Source organism: Nelusetta ayraudi, unplaced genomic scaffold (genome assembly GCF_046127955.1).
Source record: "Nelusetta ayraudi isolate G7.1 ecotype Tasmania unplaced genomic scaffold, CSIRO-AGI_Nayr_v1 ptg000190l, whole genome shotgun sequence".
NCBI lineage: Eukaryota > Metazoa > Chordata > Actinopteri > Tetraodontiformes > Monacanthidae > Nelusetta > Nelusetta ayraudi.
Window position 1 is genome coordinate 127,501 of NW_027466239.1, and position 20,000 is coordinate 147,500.

The 20,000-nt window shown below is 50.8% G+C and overlaps 4 protein-coding genes across 7 annotated transcripts in view; 3 read left to right on the forward strand and 1 right to left on the reverse strand.

The window, feature by feature from the left end:
- The window catches only part of LOC142881288 (proenkephalin-A-like), a 3,545-nt gene extending 2,052 nt beyond the window's left edge, over positions 1 to 1,493 (forward strand). The window contains exon 3 of one of the 2 annotated variants that reach the window (XM_076015452.1): positions 645 to 1,493. In XM_076015452.1, the coding sequence (XP_075871567.1) occupies positions 645 to 1,382 (738 nt within the window). In that variant the 3' untranslated portion in view covers positions 1,383 to 1,493. The remainder of the gene's footprint in view (positions 1 to 644) is intronic. The other variant, XM_076015451.1, reaches the window with a different exon arrangement.
- LOC142881297 (NLR family CARD domain-containing protein 3-like) overlaps positions 1 to 20,000 on the reverse strand; it is a 160,242-nt gene that overhangs the window by 108,997 nt on the left and 31,245 nt on the right. The gene's annotated exons all lie outside the window — the stretch shown is intronic.
- On the forward strand, positions 10,671 to 13,933 carry LOC142881308 (epidermal retinol dehydrogenase 2-like). The gene is made up of 6 exons (XM_076015503.1): positions 10,671 to 11,032; positions 11,534 to 11,665; positions 11,955 to 12,054; positions 12,149 to 12,293; positions 12,930 to 13,055; positions 13,631 to 13,933. Exons 1-6 carry the CDS (start codon positions 10,712 to 10,714, stop codon positions 13,725 to 13,727), a joined length of 921 nt encoding a protein of 306 aa, XP_075871618.1. The 5' UTR covers positions 10,671 to 10,711; the 3' UTR covers positions 13,728 to 13,933.
- tmem70 (transmembrane protein 70) overlaps positions 16,453 to 20,000 on the forward strand; it is a 3,658-nt gene continuing 110 nt past the window's right edge. Inside the window, exons 1-3 of one of the 3 annotated variants that reach the window (XM_076015498.1) lie at positions 16,453 to 16,742; positions 18,228 to 18,327; positions 19,441 to 19,993. In XM_076015498.1, the coding sequence (XP_075871613.1) occupies positions 16,587 to 16,742; positions 18,228 to 18,327; positions 19,441 to 19,883 (699 nt within the window). In that variant the 5' untranslated portion in view covers positions 16,453 to 16,586 and the 3' untranslated portion in view covers positions 19,884 to 19,993. The remainder of the gene's footprint in view (positions 16,743 to 18,227; positions 18,328 to 19,440; positions 19,994 to 20,000) is intronic. The other 2 variants (XM_076015496.1, XM_076015497.1) reach the window with 2 other exon arrangements.

A 20,000-nucleotide genomic window follows, 5' to 3' on the forward strand; every position in this document is an offset into this window, starting at 1 on the left:
TCTTTTTATATTAAAACAAACAAAAAAAAAAGATAAACAAAATAAAATAAAAATAAAATAAAGATCAAGCAAGTAAATAAAAAATAAAAAAACAACCCAATGAACAAAAACACCCACAAGAGACCATAAACATGAACAAGTAAGGAGTGCAGTGTGGTTCCTGCCTTGGCCTTGCATCATCTTTTATATGGAGGGAGAGAGAGAGAGAGAGGGGAGGGAGGGAGGGAGGGAGAGAGAGAGTGAGAGGGAGAGGGAGGGAGAGAGAGAGAGGGAGGGATAGAGAGAGAGAGAGGGGGGAGAGAGAGAGAGGGAGGGAGGGAGAGAGAGAGAGAGAGGGAGTGAGGGAGAGAGAGAGAGAGGGGTGGAGAGAGAGAGAGAGGAGGAGGGACGGAGAGAGAGAGAGAGGGAGGGAGAGAGGGAGAGACAGCGAGAGGGAGAGAGAGACAGAGAGACAGAGAGAGAGAGAGATCAATATTCATTTTGTCATCTGAGCCTCAGCAGGATGGACAGACAGAATCCCATCCTCTCACTCAGTCCAACACGTGGTAGTTTGGTAGTTTGGTGAAGCCTTGTTGGATTTCCCAGAAGAAGAGAGGAAGCGCTGTCGCTTGCTTTCAGCGTGACGTCCGTCTCTGTTTTTGCAGACGTGCTCCGTGCAGTGCAAGGGCGAGTTGGACCAGCAGAAGCTGCAGCTGTGCCAGGACCTCCTCGAAGAGGAGAAGCGCCTCCTCCTCGGCGCTCCTCCACAGCGAGGAGGAGCAGAGGAGCGAGGGAGCGTCGCCGGCGACCGGGAGGACGGGGGGGCGTCCAAGAGGTACGGCGGCTTCATGAAGCGCTACGGCGGCTTCATGGCCCGTCGCAGCGCCGCCACCTCGGCCCGGCCCGAAGACCCCGAGGAACACCTCGGTGCTGAAATACTCAAGTACCTGAACGCGGCGGCGGCGGCCAAGAGCGAGCAGGAGGAGGAGAAGGGAGGTCCCGGGGGGGGGGAGGAGGTGAAGAGGTACGGAGGCTTCATGCGTCGAGGAGACCCGGCGGGACAGAAGGAGGAGGTTCTGGATGGGGAGGTGGAGGAGGTGAAGAGGTACGGAGGCTTCATGCGTCGAGGAGACCCGGCGGGACAGAAGGAGGAGGTTCTGGATGGGGGGGTGGAGGAGGTGAAGAGGTACGGAGGCTTCATGCGTCGAGGAGACCCGGCAGGACAGAAGGAGGAGGTTCTGGACGGGGAGGTGGGCGGGCGGGACCTCAGCAAGCGCTACGGAGGCTTCATGAGGCGAGTGGGTCGACCCGAGTGGCTGCAGGACAACGGCAAGAACATGAAGAGGGCCTGGGAGGGCCAGGACGAGCTGCTGCAAAAGAGGTACGGGGGCTTCATGGACTAGCAGGACCTGGAGGTCCCTGAGGAGATCCTCCAGGTCCTGGAGGTCCCTGAGGAGATCCTCCAGCGACCGATAGTCCCCCAACTGGTCTCAATCAAATGTTCCACTGATTAAAGTGCTTTCTCTGGCTTTGTATCGTTCATCCTTTCCTTCGTTTCCTTCGAATGATGATTCCACAAAAAAATAAAGACCTACACAAAACACCTGTGTTTGGACTTGGTTCGCATCGTCACGTACCGGGAATTTATTGAAACAAATTACTGATGGAGCGGCGCCGTCGGGCAGCGGACGATCTCTGTCACATTCAAGGTTTCAAAGCTGCTTGAATGAATAACAGTAGTTTGGTCAAGAGGTGGGACGTCAGTAAGTCGTCAAGGCGCACCTGTGAATTAGTTCCAACTGACGGCTGCGTCCAAGAAGGAAGCAGCAGCAGCAGCAGTTTTGTATCGTCAGCATAGAAATGAATATTGTAGAATAATATAGAATATTGTGTAGTTTGCAGTTGATTGCGTCAGGGAGGTCATGAAGGAGAAATGACGGTCGAGCAAGTCCATGAGAAAGAGCCACACCTGCAGTTCTCAGACACACTGTGTCTCTCTGCTGCCCCCTGGAGCCATGAAGTCCCTCCACACACACACACACACACACACACACACACACACACACACACACACACACACACACACACACATACCAGTGCTGTGTCTCAATCCAGGCTCTGCATCCTTCAGACAGAGTGTCCTCCATCTGAAGGAAGCGTTCTTAGAGTTCCCGGCCTAGAAGGACGGACCAAACCCCGCCTCCCCGGTAACCACTCGGGACGGTCTAGCCTTCGGCGTATTTCCTCGTTCCGTCACCGCCATTCCCTCCTGCTGGCCAACCCCGGAAGTGACGTTTTTATAGTATCAAGCTAACCACTGGTTCGCCATCTAACGATGCCGTTGGATGATCAAATAAATAAAATCCTACGTTAAAAACTGGATACTTTATGTGAAACTTCAATCCTTAAATTTATACATTGTGTCTTTGCCAGTAGATGGCGCTAATTTCAGCTGACTTCCCAGGATCCCACGAAGCTTTGCAGCAGCACGCAAAGCATCACGGGATACACAAGTGCGTGAAGGATAGTAGCGGTGCAGCCTTGGAATCGGCTAAAACGAGTGCGTATTTCCCAGTACGCATTCCGAGCGTCCTCAGCACCCTCGGGAATTGGGAGGAGCCTTCGCGTACTTCAAGGATGCAGACCCTGAATTGAGGCACAGCACTGGAGACTCTGCTGGGAGTCACTGATCTCCCAGTCAGGTGGACCACTGAGTTATCCAGCATCCACATCTACGCCGATGACATCGTCATCTGCATGGGAATGCATTGTAAAGCAAGACAATAGCAGTCATCAACAGCTGGACTCTAATGAACTGACCAACAGCATCACAACACACACACACACACACACACACACACACACACACATGCGTGTGTTAAACGAGGAGATCTGAGCAGAGTCATAGCTCTTCACGCTCCATCATGGCTCACTGGTGCCCCCTGGTCCTTGGTTGAGGAGGTGAATTCCTGGTTGGGGCTTGGTGGGACTGATCCTATTCACAGTAATATTAGCAGTATTAATCATATTAGTATTAGCTGTCGCAGTAATTGGCCGCAGCTGCACTCATTCAAACTCAGGGTTGTTTTTTTTTTGCAGTCACAAAGGAGGCTGAGATTCTGGTTTAGACTGGTTTAAATTGGTTTAAACTGGTTTAGACTGGTTTAAACAGAGACGAGTTGATTACTGTTTATTCAATATACTAATAGTCTAAATGCTTTTGCATCATTTTAAAAATAGAGAATAAATCACAAAGTGCTTGTGTTCATGCTCCGGCCTCTGGCTGGACTGCCAGTCTGCTCTCTGGAACCCAGAGAACCAGCAGAGGAGGAGATCCTCAACCAGCAGAGGAGGAGGAGATCCTAAACCAGCAGAGGTGGAGATCCTCAACCAGCAGAGGAGGTGGAGATCCTCAACCAGCAGAGGAGGTGGAGATCCTCAACCAGCAGAGGAGGAGATCCTCAACCAGCAGAGGAGGTGGAGAGGCCACTCTCCTCCTCCAGCCTCAAACACCACAAGAGCGTCACTCCAGTGGAGAAAGAGAGGGCGAGCACCAAACACCCGGAGCAGAGACTTGGAGGCAGACGGCAAGATGACGAGCCACACTTGTGGACAGCAGGAGGCGCTGGCTCAGGACCCAGGTGGGGTAATAGGCGTGAGTAAGTAAGTCGGTAATCTGACACTGCTCACACTCACAATGCAGTGGCCACGCCCTGTCGTGCGCTGGCAGGTATCTGCTGTTATCAGTGGAGCAAAGGCTCTCCTCCAGCACAGAGTCCACCTCCTGGACCGTGGCTGAACACTGCTCCCAGACTGCAGTGGTCCCTGTGAGCTTTGACACGTCACTAGCAGGAACCACAGAGGACAACCACCACACTTCTTCAGAGATCTTCTGAGCTCCCTGAGGTGCCAGGAGAGGACGCAGTGGTGTCTGCAGGGTGTGTGTGTGTGTGTGTGTGTGTGGGGGGCGGGGGGGTGCAGTGTTCGCCGGCCGTCCAGTCGACCAAAACAAGACGATGCACAGAGGAAACCACCAAGACCACACAACCAAAAAACCTAACAAACAAAAAGCCATGAAAATAACTCACAACCACCTGGCAACTGGGATTATAGTTCTGTTTGAAAAGGCATTCAGACACTACTACTGCAACTACTGCAACTACTACTGCAACTACTGCTGCAACTACTGCAACTACTACTGCAACTACTGCAACTACTACTGCAACTACTGCTGCAACTACTGCAACTACTACTGCAACTACTGCAACTACTACTGCAACTACTGCTGCAACTACTGCAACTACTGCAACTACTACTGTAACTACTACTGCAACTACTGCAACTACTACTGTAACTACTGCAACTACTACTACTGCAACTACTACTGTGACTACTGCAACTACTACTGCAACTACTGCAACTACTACTGTAACTACTACTGCAACTACTGCAACTACTACTGCAACTACTACTGCTACTGCCACTACTACTGCAACTACTACTGCAACTACTGCAACTACTACTGCAACTACTACTACAACTACTGCAACTACTACTGCTACTACTACTGCAACTACTACTACTGCAACTACTACTACTGCAACTACCACTGCAACTACTGCAACTACTACTGCAACTACTACTGCAACTACTGCAACTACTACTGCAACTACTACTACCACTACTGCAACTACCACTGCAACTACTACTACTACCACTACTGCAACTACCACTGCAACTACTACTGCAACTACCACTACTGCAACTACCACTGCAACTACTACTACTACCACTACTGCAACTACTACTGCAACTACTACTACTACTACCACTACTGCAACTACCACTGCAACTACTACTGCAACTACCACTACTGCAACTACCACTGCAACTACTACTACTACCACTACTGCAACTACTACTGCAACTACTACTACTACTACCACTACTGCAACTACTACTGCAACTACTACTACTACTACCACTACTGCAACTACTACTGCAACTACTAGTACTACTACTATTACTATGACCACTACCACTACTACTGCAACTACTGCAGCTATGGCTACTACTACTACTAATAATAGTAATAATAATAATAAAAGAAGGAGGAGGAGAAGAAGAACCTGCAGTACATCTATCTATCTATCTATCTATCTATCTATCTATCTATCTATCCATCTGTGAGTGAAAAACCAAGCTCCTCCTCCTCCAGAGCTCTGCTGTTTATTGTCCAGCCTGCCGTCGTCGCTGTCCCTGTCACCCACAACAACACACCCTCCTCCAATCAGCGCGCGACCCGGCCTGCCTGGAGCGCAGGGGGGAGGGGGACTCACGTGATACATCCGGCTGGAGTCCGTTGTTTAAAGGCGGGTCTCCTCCTCCTCCTACTCCTCCTGCTCCTCCTGCTTCTGGCGTCAGGACTCACCGAGTCATCGAGTCACTAACTGGGCCTCTTCCTTGACAAGAGTTTGGAAACCGCTCGTCGGGGATCCAGAGCAGCAGCAGCGGCAGCAGCAGCAGCAGCGGCAGAGCGCGCGGTATGTATGCACTCTACTCCTGCCTGACCAATTCAACGCTTTCAATGTCCGGCACTTGAACGCAGCAACTCTGTGAAGTAGCGGCGAGCGATGCGATGCGTGTGTTGTTTGTGACTGGGGTGCGGTTCACTTGTGTAACGATCAAAGGTCTCGCGGGGTGCCGAGTTCACGGCCGCCACCATCACACCGCGCCGCACCGCTCCAAAGTGACCAAGTCGCCGCTGTTCCGTGAACGCCACTCGGCCCGTCACACACACACACACACACACACACACACACACACACACACACACACACACACACACACACACAAATTCAAGAGTAAATTTAACAGTGGATTTGAATTTCCACTGGCTGATAGTAAAAACAACAACAACAACAACAACAACAACAACAACAAACCCTTGATGACGTCAGAGTAATGTTATCCTTCAACCAATGCTGGTGCTGACTCAGCAGCAGAGCGCTCTATGGGGATGGCAATGAGAAGCAGCTAAAGGGCGTTGGTGTGATCAGCGGTAGGACTGGACAGGTCAACCACGTCTTCCTGCTCCCTGCCTTGCCAGCATAGTAAAGGTGTGGACAGTTGTTGTTGTTGTTGTTGTTATTGTTGTTGTTTTCCTTGAGTAATAGGCTGACATATTTTTACTATTGAATCTTTTTATTTCTTTTCCTTCTTTTTATGCTCGAATAAATAAATAAATAAATAAATAGTGTACTACCACTACTACAACCACCACCACCACCACCACTACTACCACTACTACTACTACTAAATACCAGAGTTGGCCAGCGGGCCAGAGCTTGACACCGCCGCTCTAACTAGGTTGGTGAAAGGCGTTCTTGTTTCCTTCTGAGGTTCTGAGAGAAATCGACCAATCCTAGGACTTCTCTGGGAGAAGCACAGTCTAGAGGTATAAAATGCAGTTTTTGCAAGCTCAATCTAATTACATAACCCAAGACAAATGTAATGTAGTGAGTTATAGTTATAATATAGACGCTGTTAAAACCCTAAAGAACAAATAAAAAAAAGTTTGATGCAAATAAGTTGGAAAATAAATAAAGAATCAGCATTATTATGCAACAGCAGCAGCAACACCTCCCTCTGGAGAGCTCGTGTTCTTATCACCACACGACTTCTGTTCCCTGTTTGTCCCAGTAGAGGTCATCAAAAAGCTGCGGTTGGCAGGAATGCTAAAGTCCGTGCTAAAGTCCGTGCTCCGGTTGAGCTGCCGGCGCCTCGGGCCATGATAAGCCTGTTGATTCTGTTAATAGAGCCCACAATATCTCTGCCTGCATTCCCAGTGTTCATATCAGAGGCTCTACCGAGCCAGTGGTGGGCAAACCGCTGGACTGGTGGCTTCCACAGTGAGCCACAGCGGGGGTAGCGGAGCAGCAGCAGATGAAGGGAGGGAGGGAGTGTTCTGGTGAACACATGTTGCTGGAATGTCACTGGAAAATGAAGCAAAGCAAATCAGTGTCTTTGAAGCCCCACCAGGGTGTTTGGCTCTTAGAACCACCCAGAACCATCGAGGACAATCTAGAACCACCAGGGTGTTTAGCTCTTAGAACCACCCAGAACCATCGAGGACAATCTAGAACCAATCAGAACCATCCAGAACCACAAGGGTGTTGAGCTCTTAGAACCAGTCACAACTATCCAGAACCATCCAGAACCACCAGGGTGTTTAGCTCTTAGAACCACCCAGAACCATCAAGGACAATCTAGAACCAATCAGAACCATCCAGAACCACCAGGGTGTTGAGCTCTTATAACCAGTCAGAACCATCCAGGACCACCAGGGTGTTTCGCTCTTAGAACCACCCAGAACCATCGAGGACAATCTAGAACTACCCAGAACCACCAGGGTGTTTAGCTCTTAGAACCAACCAGAACCACTGGGACCATGGAGGAGATGCAGCTGTTTGATGACTCACTGGCTGTTGATGTCATTTCTTCAAGTTGGGCTGAAGGGCCGAATTAAAAATCTCGATGGGCTGCATATGGCCCCCGGGCCGTAGTTTGCCCACCCCCTGGGCTACACTGCACCTGTGTCTCGCAGTGTAACATGGTGATTGCGGACCTGCTGTGATGCTGCAGTGTCCCAGTTTGACTGATCACACATTCGCTTGATACGTTCGTCCTCCTGATGCCTGATTGGTCGACTCGAGGCTGCCTCGACGTCGGGGGCAGAGCAGGCGTGGAACACCTGATGGAACCGTTGTTGTGTTCCTGCTGCGGCAGCTGGCTGTTGTGAGTCTCCGTGGACCTTTGCCTGTTGTGTGTTGCGTTCACTGCCCTGGAGCTGTGCTCAGACCTCGGAGTTGCTCTGTGCTCAGACCTCGTAGTTGACGCAGGAATCCTGGACCTGTGTGGTTCTAGGAGATATGACAAGAACCGTGTTCAGTTGACGAGGTGAACATTGCAGCTAATTGGCCAATTTCACTGTCGTGTGGAGGGAACATTGTAGAACAACTTTGTGGGCGTGAGCATGAAGATCAGTTTGCATTGCAGTGTTTGTGGTGGCCTGAGGCTGCTCGCTGTTTCTGCTCCTGGCAAACCTCTTGGAGAGACGTCTGACTGGAAGATTGAGTTTGTCCAAAGACGCGAGGATGGAAAAAAAATGGACGCTGCAAATATTTGACAACCACACAAAGCAGGAAGCTGGTGTTGCTTCCTGCAGCTGCAGCACCACACCAGAGTCCTCCTGCTGCCTCCTGCTGCCTCCTCCTGCTGCCTCCTCCTGCCTCCTCCTGTCTCCTGCTGCCTCCTCCTGCCTCTCGCTGCCTCTCGCTGCCTCCTCCTGCCTCCTCCTGCCTCTCGCTGCCTCTCTCTGCCTCCTCCTGCCTCCTCCTGCTGCCTCCTCCTGTCTCCTGCTGCCTCCTCCTGCCTCCTCCTGCCTCCTCCTGCCTCCTCCTGCCTCTCGCTGCCTCCTCCTGCCTCTCGCCGCCTCCTCCTGCCTCTCTCTGCCTCCTCCTGCCTCTCTCTGCCTCCTCCTGCCTCTGCTGCCTCCTCCTGCTGCCTCCTGCTGCCTCTCGCTGCCTCCTGCTGCCTCCTGCTGCTGCCTCCTCCTGCCTCCTCCTGCCTCTGCTGCCTCCTCCTGCCTCTGCTGCCTCCTCCTGCCTCTCACTGCCTCCTCCTGCCTCTTCCTGCCTCTCACTGCCTCGTCCTGCCTCCTCCTGCCTCTGCTGCCTCCTCCTGCCTCTCGCTGCCTCCTCCTGCCTCTGCTGCCTCCTCCTGCCTCCTGCTGCCTCCTCCTGCCTCCTGCTGCCTCCTCCTGCCTCTCGCTGCCTCTGCTACCTCTGCTGCCTCCTCCTGCCTCCTCCTGCCTCTGCTGCCTCCTCCTGCCTCTGCTGCCTCCTCCTGCCTCCTCCTGCCTCTGCTGCCTCCTCCTGCCTCTGCTGCCTCCTCCTGCCTCCTCCTGCCTCCTGCTGCCTCTCGCTGCCTCTGCTGCCTCTCGCTACCTCTGCTGCCTCTCACTGCCTCCTCCTGCCTCTCGCTGCCTCCTGCTGCCTGTGCTGCCTCTGCTGCCTCCTCCTGCCTCTGCTGCCTCCTCCTGCCTCTGCTGCCTCCTGCTGCCTCTCACTGCCTCTGCTGCCTCTCGCTGCCTCCTGCTGCCCCCTGCTGCCTCTGCTGCTCCAGCACAGTCAGGTTCTGCAGTGTCACTGTTTTTCACTGCTTATCTTATCTTGCTCACCCGCCCCCTCACCTGTGCAACCCCCCCCCATCCCCCCCGACACCAGGATCTGCAGCGCTTGCATTCTGCTGTTTTTGACCTTCTCAATGTTGTGCTGCTCCACTAATTCAACTCAACCTCACCTAGGAATGTGAACATCAATATGAATATTTCTTCCTGATGATTAATATTTGAATTTGTGAATCATTGACTCTGGAGTCATTGACTCTGGAGTCATTGACTCTGGAATCATTGACTCTCAGTGGGACTCATTGACTCGATCTTTCTCCTGTTTCTTTCGCTGAAGCTCATTGGTCGGTAGGTGTTTTTTTTTTTAAGTGCAGCATCAATAATAATAATATTAATAATATTAATAATAATGATGATAATAATAATAATAACAATAATAATAATAATAATAATAATGATAATAATAAGAGGACCTGCAGGGTGAAGATGCATCAGAGACGGTGCTGCCTGGTCTGGGCCTCACATTCATACATGCACCTGGCACCCAACTGCAACAAGCTCGTGGTTTACTGGCCGTTCAGACTGCGTGATCGATCGATATAAAGTACATATGCATGTATATTTTCTGTAGGTGCTATGGAATGAGACCATACTGCTTCTATCCAGCTGGGTTTATCTTTAGGATGCAAGTTCAGAATCCAAATGTGCAGAGCTGTGGGTGGAGCCACCAGCTCCTGAAGTCTGACTGAACCTGTGTCCCCTGCTCGGTCTCTTTACACAGAGAAGATCCAGCTGTCCTTGCTGGTGCGCTCAGACGACGCCCTCCTCTGATTGGCTGTCTGGTCTCCGCGCCGCAGCCTCATTGGATGTTGCCGCTGGCTTTGCTCCCAGATGTAGGCTGAGGTCCGAGGTGCAGATGCTTGGTAGGGAGACGCTGGATCCTCTCTCTGGGCCCGGTACCGCAGGTCACCTGAGGTCACTCTCTTAGGTATCATGTGACTCTGCACGGAACCTCACGGAGTGCGTTCTGCATAGGTTACCCAGCTTTAAGAAGACATTGACTTATTCAAACATACTCATATCACTGATTGTATAACCATGCATATTCCTTCGCTTCCTAATGGACATGGCTGGGATCTGCAACTGCAGCCGCAGTGCTGCAGTGGCCTGAGCATGCATGTAAACTGCAAGCCAGCCAAAACTGTCGTTGACACGTAAACATTAGTGGAGTTTTGTATTGTTGAGCTCATTGAATGCGGACAAGTGCTTTGTGTACATGGTCATCACTGATGTGTTTACACTGGGGACCTCAGCAGCTGTGTTTCCAACACCCCTGGCACTGCTCCAAACCTCAACATGGCCTTAATAATAGAAACTGCTGCTGGTGGAAACAACTCGGCTCGGAAAAAAACTCTCCAATGTGGCTCGCAGGTTTTGAGGTGCGAAAAGTGTCCCGGGTCCCCAGGTCAGACTGGCTTGGAACAGACTGAGTCACTGCACCATCTCTCTCTGTCTCTCTTCAGTCCCTTCCTCAGGTCCACCATGCAGTTCCTTCTGGAAACAGTCCAAGTCCTTCTCTTGTCCATATGGTTCAGTCTGGAGTCCCTGGTCTTCATGGTGGTTCCCCGGAGGAGGAAGAACATCAGCGGCCAGGTGGTGTTGATCACCGGGGCCGGCAGTGGCATCGGACGCCTGATGGCTCAGGAGTTTGCGGCTCTGGACACGGTGCTGGTGCTGTGGGACATCAACCAGGAGGGGATGAAGGAGACGGCCAGACTGGCCGGACAGTGCGGAGCCAGGAGGGTCTTCCACTACCTGTGTGACTGCAGTGACAAGGCTGAGGTCTACAAAGTGGCCGACAAGGTCAGAGGTCACCGCCTTGGTAGCATGGTGACTGCTGTCAGTCTGCTGGGCTCTTCTTCTTTTCCCTTCTGTCTCCGGTGGCTTTTACACTGGGGGGACCAAGATGTCCAACTCGGACCAAGTCTCCATCCAACGTTGACATTTATTGCAAAGATCTTCCTCCAGATAGAACAGAGAAGCTTTTAACAGCGCACACATGAAGAATCAAATTTCAAATAAAATAAAAAACTCAACAAATTTCAACAGGAAGCTTTTTCCACCGCCCGATAAAACATTTAATAATGATAAAAAACAACCATCAAGTCATCATCATAATAATAATAATAATGATGGCCTTCAATGAAGGTCCTGTCCTGATGGAGCAGCAGGGCATTCTGGGATTTGTAGTATTACACTGTGGGGGTCCAGCAGTACGATCCTGACACTGCGGGCCAAATTTGGCCCCGCGGGCCAGAGTTTGACCCCGCTGCTGAAACCCCTGCGGTCTGCGCTGCTGTGCAGGTGAAGCGAGAGGTGGGCGACGTCAACATCCTGGTGAACAACGCTGGCATTGTGACGGGCAAGAAGTTCATGGACGCTCCAGACTCCCTGGTGGAGAAGACCATGGAGGTCAACACTCAGGCCCACTTCTGGGTGAGTAGGTGGACAACAAAGAGCCCATTGAGTGAGTGAGTGAGTGAGCTGAGCTGAGCTCCAGGACGAGACTGAGCAGCAGCAGCAGCAGCAGCAGCAGCAGAAACCTCCAGGTGTCTCCAAGGACGCAGATATGAACTTGGATTTCAGATTATTGTTGCTGCTGCTGCTGCTGCTGCTGCTGCTTTGTTGTTGTCATCATCAACGGATGAAGAAGACTGAGCCAGACCTGCTGAGGTTCTTGACTGCCTGTCCTGTGTGTGTGTGTGTGTGTGTGTCCCGTCCTCAGACCTACAAGGCGTTCCTGCCAGCCATGATGGCCAACGACCACGGCCACCTGGTCAGCATCGCCAGCTCTGCAGGACTCATCGGAGTCAATGGACTGGCTGGTAGGACTCCTCCAGCACCACTGCACTACTGCATGGCATGCAACACAGTGACAGTGTGACAGTGACTGCTGGCTCTCCTCCTGTGCTGTTGCAGACTACTGTGCCAGTAAGTTCGCTGCAGTGGGCTTTGCAGAGTCGGTGGGTCTGGAGCTGCTGGCCTTGGGCAAGACCGGAGTGAAGACCACCGTGGTCTGCCCCTACTTCATCAACACCGGCATGTTTGACGGCTGTCAGACCAAGTGAGTCCCTTGCTGCTGCTGCTGCTGCTGCTGCTGCTGCTGCTGTTGCGGCACCATCACTGGATTCAGTTCTAGAGGACTGCCGCCCCCCGGGCTGCAGGATTTGTAATGCAGTTTTTTCACTGCGCAGTCACGGCTGCTTCAACGCTGAATGAATGACTGAATTCATCAACCATTAACTTCAACTCCCCTGGTGTGATCCATGCATGTAGAAGATCATTCCAGACAAACACTTGACACACGTCACAGGTATCCTAGCATGAGACGCAGGCATGCGAGGAGTCCTTCACCACAGTTGCACCATGTTACCACCAGGAGCTCTCTGGGCCGGGGAGCTCTTTAATGTTTCATCAGTGCGTTTTTTCCTTTTACCGACCGACGCCCATGAAACTCAATGTCTCAGCACTTTGTCTCTTCCTTCCTGCTTTAGACAGCGTGACTGAATGAGTGCGCTCATGGTCTAGACCGTGTCAGAAAGTGCAGTACGTGTGAAACATGAAGCCATGGACCAGCGATGCCATAAGCGGTTCTCCCAGGAGGAGGAGTCACCAGCTTCTCTGGAAGGAGAAGGTCGATGAGCTCCCTGGGTTCCTCATCCTCTGCTGTGTGTGTGTGTGTGTGTGTGTCTCCCACCAGGTGGCCTAGAGTGCTGCCAATTCTAGAACCGGACTACGTGGCCAGGAAGATCATTCAGGCGGTGCTGACGGACCAGACGTACCTGCTGATGCCCAGGACCATGTACATCATCACGGCTCTGAAGAAGTAGGTCCACGTCTCCTCAGCTGGACCACATCACAACCTTCAGGTTACTGGTTTTAGACCTTCAGTCCTGCCACTGTGGGAGGGAGGAGCCAGTACCATCAATCAATAGAGTTTTAATTGTACACTGGCTAAATCACAACCAACATCTCAAGGCAGAGGAAACCCAACTCATCCTCCAGACCAGCAGGGGGCGACAGCGGCCAGGATATATTTGTAATGTATATTTAAAGAAGTAATTAAAATATAGAAGTACAGAAGGACACACATAAGCACATGGGATGTATCAATATAAACATCCAGATGTATATAAATATAGTATAGTTTATATTCATGATGTGACTTTAATCTTGAAACATTATCACTGCAACTGTACATCTTAAAACCTTTTTGCATGATGACTTCATTCTGGCAGTGCTAGCAGTGCCAGGTACCAGTGGAGCCCCTGACGTGCTGGTCCACACTGCAAAGACCAGCGAGCGCTGAGGCTGAAACACTGCAACATTCGATCCCTTAGCCTGGTTGACTTTGCAGTGTGTTACTCTAGAGGCTGGTTGACGTGCTTGTGTGTTCCGCAGCATCCTGCCCATGAAGCTGGGCGTCCTGCTGGGCCACTACCTGGGAGCCTTCAACCTCATGGACACGTTCAAGGGCCGCGCCCAGAAGAGCGAGTGACGCCTGACGCAGGAGCCGCATGCCATGCAACCAGTGCACCTTTTAATCCCTTTAAATCCATTCATTCCGTAGAATACCTGCAATGTGTATATATATGTATATACAATTGTGTTATGCCTTAAAATTTCATTTTTATTGAAATTCTATTATTAACTTTTTGTAATTGTCCAAAACTGTATTCACAGTAAAGCAAAATGCAGTGGCGGGGGAGTCGTCTCAGTCATTCCATCAAAGTTCACGCTGTTGCCTCACACTTCATCCCATTGGCAGGATCGGTTCAGCAATGATCTCACTGTCAGTTCCCACACTCACCTGGAGGAAGTGATGTCACACTGGTCTGTGCTGGCCACTGGTCTGAGAACGCAGCTTCCACCTTCCTGCCTCGCTCAGGACTTCATTACATCACAGCAGTGTCTCTGTGTCTGTGAAGCCACAAGTCAGATGTTGTGAGCCAGGTTGAGTCCTGGTTCTGGTGGTCCTGACCAGGACCTGACCAGGACCACCAGGAGCATCGTGCAGTCTGCGTTGGTAAAACATGATTGTTAAAAGTTAAAAACAAAGCTACAGCTTTTGGAAGTTTTTGCAGCCAGTTTATGCCCTCATCAGTGTTCATGGTGAAGGTTCTGAGGTTCTGATGATTGATGTCCTTCATTTCTCAGACTGGACCGGGTTAGTTTAGTTGTGATGCTGCACTGTATGATGGTCTCCAGTCGAGGTCCAACTAAAGAGGGTCACCCCTGAAATCAATATGATTAGCAAGTAGCATTGTGTGTATATATACACTGTACTTGTACTGTATCATCATTCAGACCTGAAGGTCAGTGGCTGCCTTGCCAACAACAGCTTCTCCATGAGCACTGGTCCAGGACCATGTTCCAGTCCCTCAGCCGGTCTCATTCAGCTGGTGGTTTCTGAGGGTTCCGTATTGAGCAGCAGGACACCAGCAGTGAGTCCCTGGCTGAGGAGTCCCTGGCTGAGGAGTCACTGCCAAGTAAATCATCACTCATTGGGAAACTCCTCTGGTGGTTCAGGACGTCTGTGCTGACCACCACTAGCAGTACCGTACACTCACTCAACAAGACTCTGTTTAGGCTCTGACTGCTCTCCCGTCTGACGTCGCACTATGACAGCATGTAGTCCAGTACAGTGAATATACCTTCAGCATCAATGCAGTGATCCTGCCAACTCAGTGGTGGAGGTCCTTTGCATGAAACCTGGATGTCTGTGAGGCTTTGACAGCAGGGTCGCCGTGGCTGTCGACTCCTCTGCAGGCTCGTTTAAGGGGTCGCTGACGCCAAAGTCTCCTCCTGGTGCTAAAGGTCAACCCACCGTCCTCAAAGGTCAAAGTCCCTCTGATTGTTAGGTCTTATTGGATGAGACAGCAGTGTGCAGCAGGAGAGCCAAGACAAGAAACCACTTCATCAATAATAAATCTCATCCATCCTTCCATCCATCCATCCATCCATCCGTCCGTCCATCCTTCCATCCTTCCATCCATCCACCCTCTGCTCCCACTGGGTGAAGGCAGGGGGACACCCTGGACCAGTGGCCACTTTATTAGGGACACAACCATTCACACAGGAGGAAGACAAGGAGGAGAAATATCATCACCATCATCATCACTGCAAGAGCTATTCTCTGCCATTATGTGTTTGTCCACTAGGTGGCACTCCAGTGTAATTGGTGTCACACCCGTTCAGGTCGGAGCAACCGTACAGGTGTCAGAGGTTGCCTGATGGGCGGGGCACAAAACAGCTCCCGACCGCGTTGCTAGGCACGGCGTCGGGTCTGCACCATGGAGCCGCGTCCAAGGAGTTGATTGCACGCTGGGCCACGGTTGTGGTCTGCAATAACAAGCAGGTGCCCATATAGCAAGCACTTCAGGGGCTTCAGGCGGTAGGCTTAGCCTCTGCAGTCATCATCATCATGATCATGATAAATAATACTCATTTTAATTGGAGCACACTTTACATTTGTGGACAAATCTCAGAGTGCACAGTGACAATAAGAGCGGGGCAGACTGAAAGTAACCAATAGAAAACAATAAAAACAGTCAACAAATACAATCAGATAAAAATCAGCCAGGAAAATCTTCCTCCTCCTCCTCCTCCTCCTCCTCCTCCTCATCATCATCATCATCTCTGAGTTTTTGTTTGTTGTTGTTTTTTTCAAATATTCTGTTCTGCACCTTCATGTTGAGCAGCAGGGATTTGATCAACCATTGGCTGAGTGTCTGTCTGTCTGTCTGTCTGTCTATCCATCCATCCATCCGTCTATCTGTCTGTCTATCCATCTATCTGTCTGTCTGTCCATCTATGCGTCTATCCGTCTGTCTGTCTGTCTATCCATCCATCCATCCGTCTATCGGTCTGTCTATCCATCTATCCGTCTATCTATCTGTCTATCTATCTATCTATCTATCTATCTATCTATCTATCTGTCTGTCTGTCTGTCTGTCTGTCTATCTATCTATCTATTTATCTATCTGTCTGTCTGTCTGTCTGTCCATCCAGCCATCCGTCTATCCATCTATCCGTCTATCTGTCTATCGATCTATCTATCTATCTATCTATCTGTCTGTCTATCTCTCTATCTATCTATCTATCTATCTATCTATCTGTCGCCTTCCCCCAACATCGCATTCCGCCTTCCTACCACGTGGTGGCGGTAGCTCGCTTTTAAAGTGTAATTCAAGCTGGCGAAGAAGAGCAGGAGAAAGACGACGAAGAAGAGGAGGAGCAGGAAGAGGAAGAAGAAGAAGAAGAGGTGGTGGTAATAATGCAGCAGCAGCCCTGCAGTGGTCCTGGTTCGTTGACATTGTGGCCCAGGTGTCTCAGGTGTTTGTAGAACCGGAACATCATGCAGACTGCCGCCGCCGCTGCGGCTCCGCTGCTCCTGCGCAACATCCGGGCTTCCGTCGCAACACGCGCGTGCGTCCGCAGCTACCTGAGAGGAGTGAGCGGCAACCTCCACCGCTTCCATGAGGTCAAGAGGTCAAGCGGCCCACTTCTCAAGGTATCGACCTCCGCCACGGCACCGCGTTGTGCATGTGGTGCCGCCTGTATTCACTGCACTGCTCTGACACCGCGGAGCGCAGTGGAGATTGCCAGCACTGGACGGTGGTGTGTGTGTGTGTGTGTGTGTGTGTGTGTGTGTGTGTGTGTGTGTGTGTGTGTGTGTGTGTGTGTGTGTGTGTGTGTGTGTGTGTGTGTGTTTTACCGGGTTGTTTCTCAGTGAAATGTTGCGTTCAGGTTCATTTTGCGAAGGTCAGACTGACTTCTGTGTTAACACTGTAAATTACTGTAAGAATCGCAAGTACACAGTGAATTACTGTCATTGTAATAACTGCTCAGGCGTACAGAACTTACGACAATTAAACCAAGTAGAACATCTTTGTTGAATTGCTGTGTATTGAATGTGAGTGAGTGACGATGATTGTGTTGTTTGGTATCAGTGTTTGTGGTCTTTTTGGGACTCCGGTAATCATCCGTGTTGTTGGCTCCCACTTGAAACACTTTGGCTCAGGTCCTGACATTTTCAAGGTCACGTGCAAACATGATTGTGATCATAAAATATGACCTGATTTTTAAAAAGTGACCGATGAAAACAGCAGTGTTCATTTTGTAAACACTGTTTCAGCAGCAGGTGTATTAGCTCGGCGCTAAGCAGCAGAACGCAGTTTCTACTGTAGTTAGCTTAGTAGCTAGTTAGCGTTGGTCAGCCGTTAACACAACAAACCCGCAGTCTGTCACAGTCAAACCATTGTTATTTATTGACCCCCGTCATTCAAACAACCTAAAGATGCTTCGCTGATGTGTGTAAGTGTTTCTGACTCGCTGCGTGCGCGTCCTCCGGTGGTCTCTGTGACTCGCGCAGCTCCTGATCCAGGCGTAGTTTCCGAAGAAAACTTCCAGGGAATGCCGCCGGTTGCAGTGGAAGTGCTTTTTTCATTGGTTGTTGCGTTAACATTTACCCAGATACCGCAGTGCTTCTGTTTCTGGTTGACTGCACCGTAGCCAATCGGAAACCACTTCCGGTTTTTGACTGACGGCGCTGACACAGGCGCTCTAATGGGAGGCGGCCTCGATTCCTGCCGGTTGTGTAGCCAGTAATTCACTGTAAAATGACAACCCAAAATGTTGCAGTGTAGAACTTCAACATTTTCAACCATGTCGCTAAACCAGGCGTGGGCAAACTACGGCCCGGGGAACCCCCTGAGGCCGCGAATAAACCGGTTCTGCGTGGAGCCAGCAGCTTCTTGTTCCACTCTGAAGAATCTCTGCTGTGCCACCAGAAGTGTCTTTTGACTTTGGTTGTGCAGCTGTGTTGTGTTGTGTTGTGTTATTAAACGGTGATGTTCACTGTTGGGTTTTTGTCAAGAAGAACTGACGCAAACTTCCTCGTGTGTGTGTGTGTGTGTGTGTGTGTGTGTGTGTGTGTGTGTGTGTGTGTGTGTGTGTGTGTGTGTGTGTGTGTGTGTGTGTGTGTGTGTGAGAACAGGTGCAGTGGAGCAGACCACGGCTCCAGTGTGCGTCCACTGCAGGGAAGAGTGAGGATGGGAAGCTGGTCTACACTGGCAGTCTGGCCACTGCAGTCAGAGGTGAGGCCTTCAGGTGCACTGGCTCAGCCCGGGACAAGAGGGAACTCTGCAGGGTTTCCTTAACAGCAACCATCAAAGAAGGAAACACTTTGATTCTGAGAGGAGACAAAACAACATCCCAGACTCACTCCAGCTGAATCTATACAATAGAATAGAGTAGAATAGACTAGACTGCCTTTATTGCCCCAGTGGGGGAATTTGAGAGGTGAGAGGTGAGAAGGTTCTGCTAACTGCTGGGAACGAAGTGTGCCCAACTGTCAAAACAAAAGCTAATCAGGAATTTTGCTGCACATCTAATGACTTGTCATCATCATCAGCATCATCATCATCATCATCTTCATCATCAACACAGCAGCAGCAGCTTCCTAGCTTCCTGCTGCAAACCAGCTTTTCATGGTTCTATCCATCGCACTGATGCCTCCACCAGTCAAACCAGGTGGAAAGTGTGGACATGTGCTGTGTCTCAATTCAGGTTCTGCATCCTAGAAGTGCGCATTTTGAAAGGAAGTTGCGTCATAGCACTGCGCGAAGGCTCCTCCCACTTTCTGAGGGTGCTTAGGACGCTCAAAATGCGCACTCGGAAATGCGCACTCGTTTTAGCCGATTCCAAGGATGCACCGCTACTATCCTTCGCGCACTTGTGTTTCCCAGGATACTTTGCCTGCTGCTGCAAAGCATCAGGGGATCCTGGGAAGTTGGCTGAAATTAGCGCCATCTACTGGCAAAGACACTTCATATAAATTTAAGTCCTGAATTTTCACATAAAGTATCCAGTTTTTAACGTAGGATTTTATTTATTTGATCATCCAACGGCATCGTTAGATGGCGAACCAATGGTTAGCTTGATGCTATAAAAACGTCACTTCCGGGGTTGGCCAGCAGGAGGCGGGGTTTGGTCCGTCCTTCTAGGTTGGGTTTCTGGAATCTAACTTGCTCCACTGCCGTCATATGAGCTGCCAGTAGGTGGCCCACTAAGACCATGTCTGGAGTCTCAGCCAATCAGATTGCTTCTTGCTGTCACAGCTAATTAAACCAAATGCAATTGGAAGGATGGTGTTTATTACTATGTAATAACTGTCTGGATGGCGTTTGACTCTTGTCCCGCTGTTGCAGGTGTGAAGGTATTCTCCTACTCTACGTCTGGCGCCAGTCTGCTCCTCATGCCTCACATCCTGCTCAACAGCACGCTGGCAGGCCAGAGTCTGGCCCTGCAGGTTGCGTTCTGCGGAGTCGTCGGCTTCTTCACCTTCTTGACGCCGGCTCTGCTTCACTTCTTCACCAAGGGGTACGTGGTGCGCCTGTACCACGACCCCGGAACGGACGTCTACACCGCCGTCACCTACAGCGTGTTCCTCCGCGAGAAGAAGAACGCGTTCCACCAGCGCAGCGTCCTCATCCCCGACGTCAGCCAGATGTTCACCACTTTCTACGTGGACCAGGTGGGACTCCTGGTCAACCCGGACCAGTTCCCCCTCCCGCAGGACTACAATCACCTGATGGGCTACGACAAGCCCTTCACCTTTGCCACTGGTGAAGACGGCCGTGATGAAGCCTGAAGGAAGCGCTGCAAACACGTGAAGATGCAGTAGAAATATCTTCAAGTACACAAACTCTGTGTGTGTGTGTGTGTGTGTGTGTGTGTGTGTGTGTGTGTGTGTGTGTGTGTGTGTGTG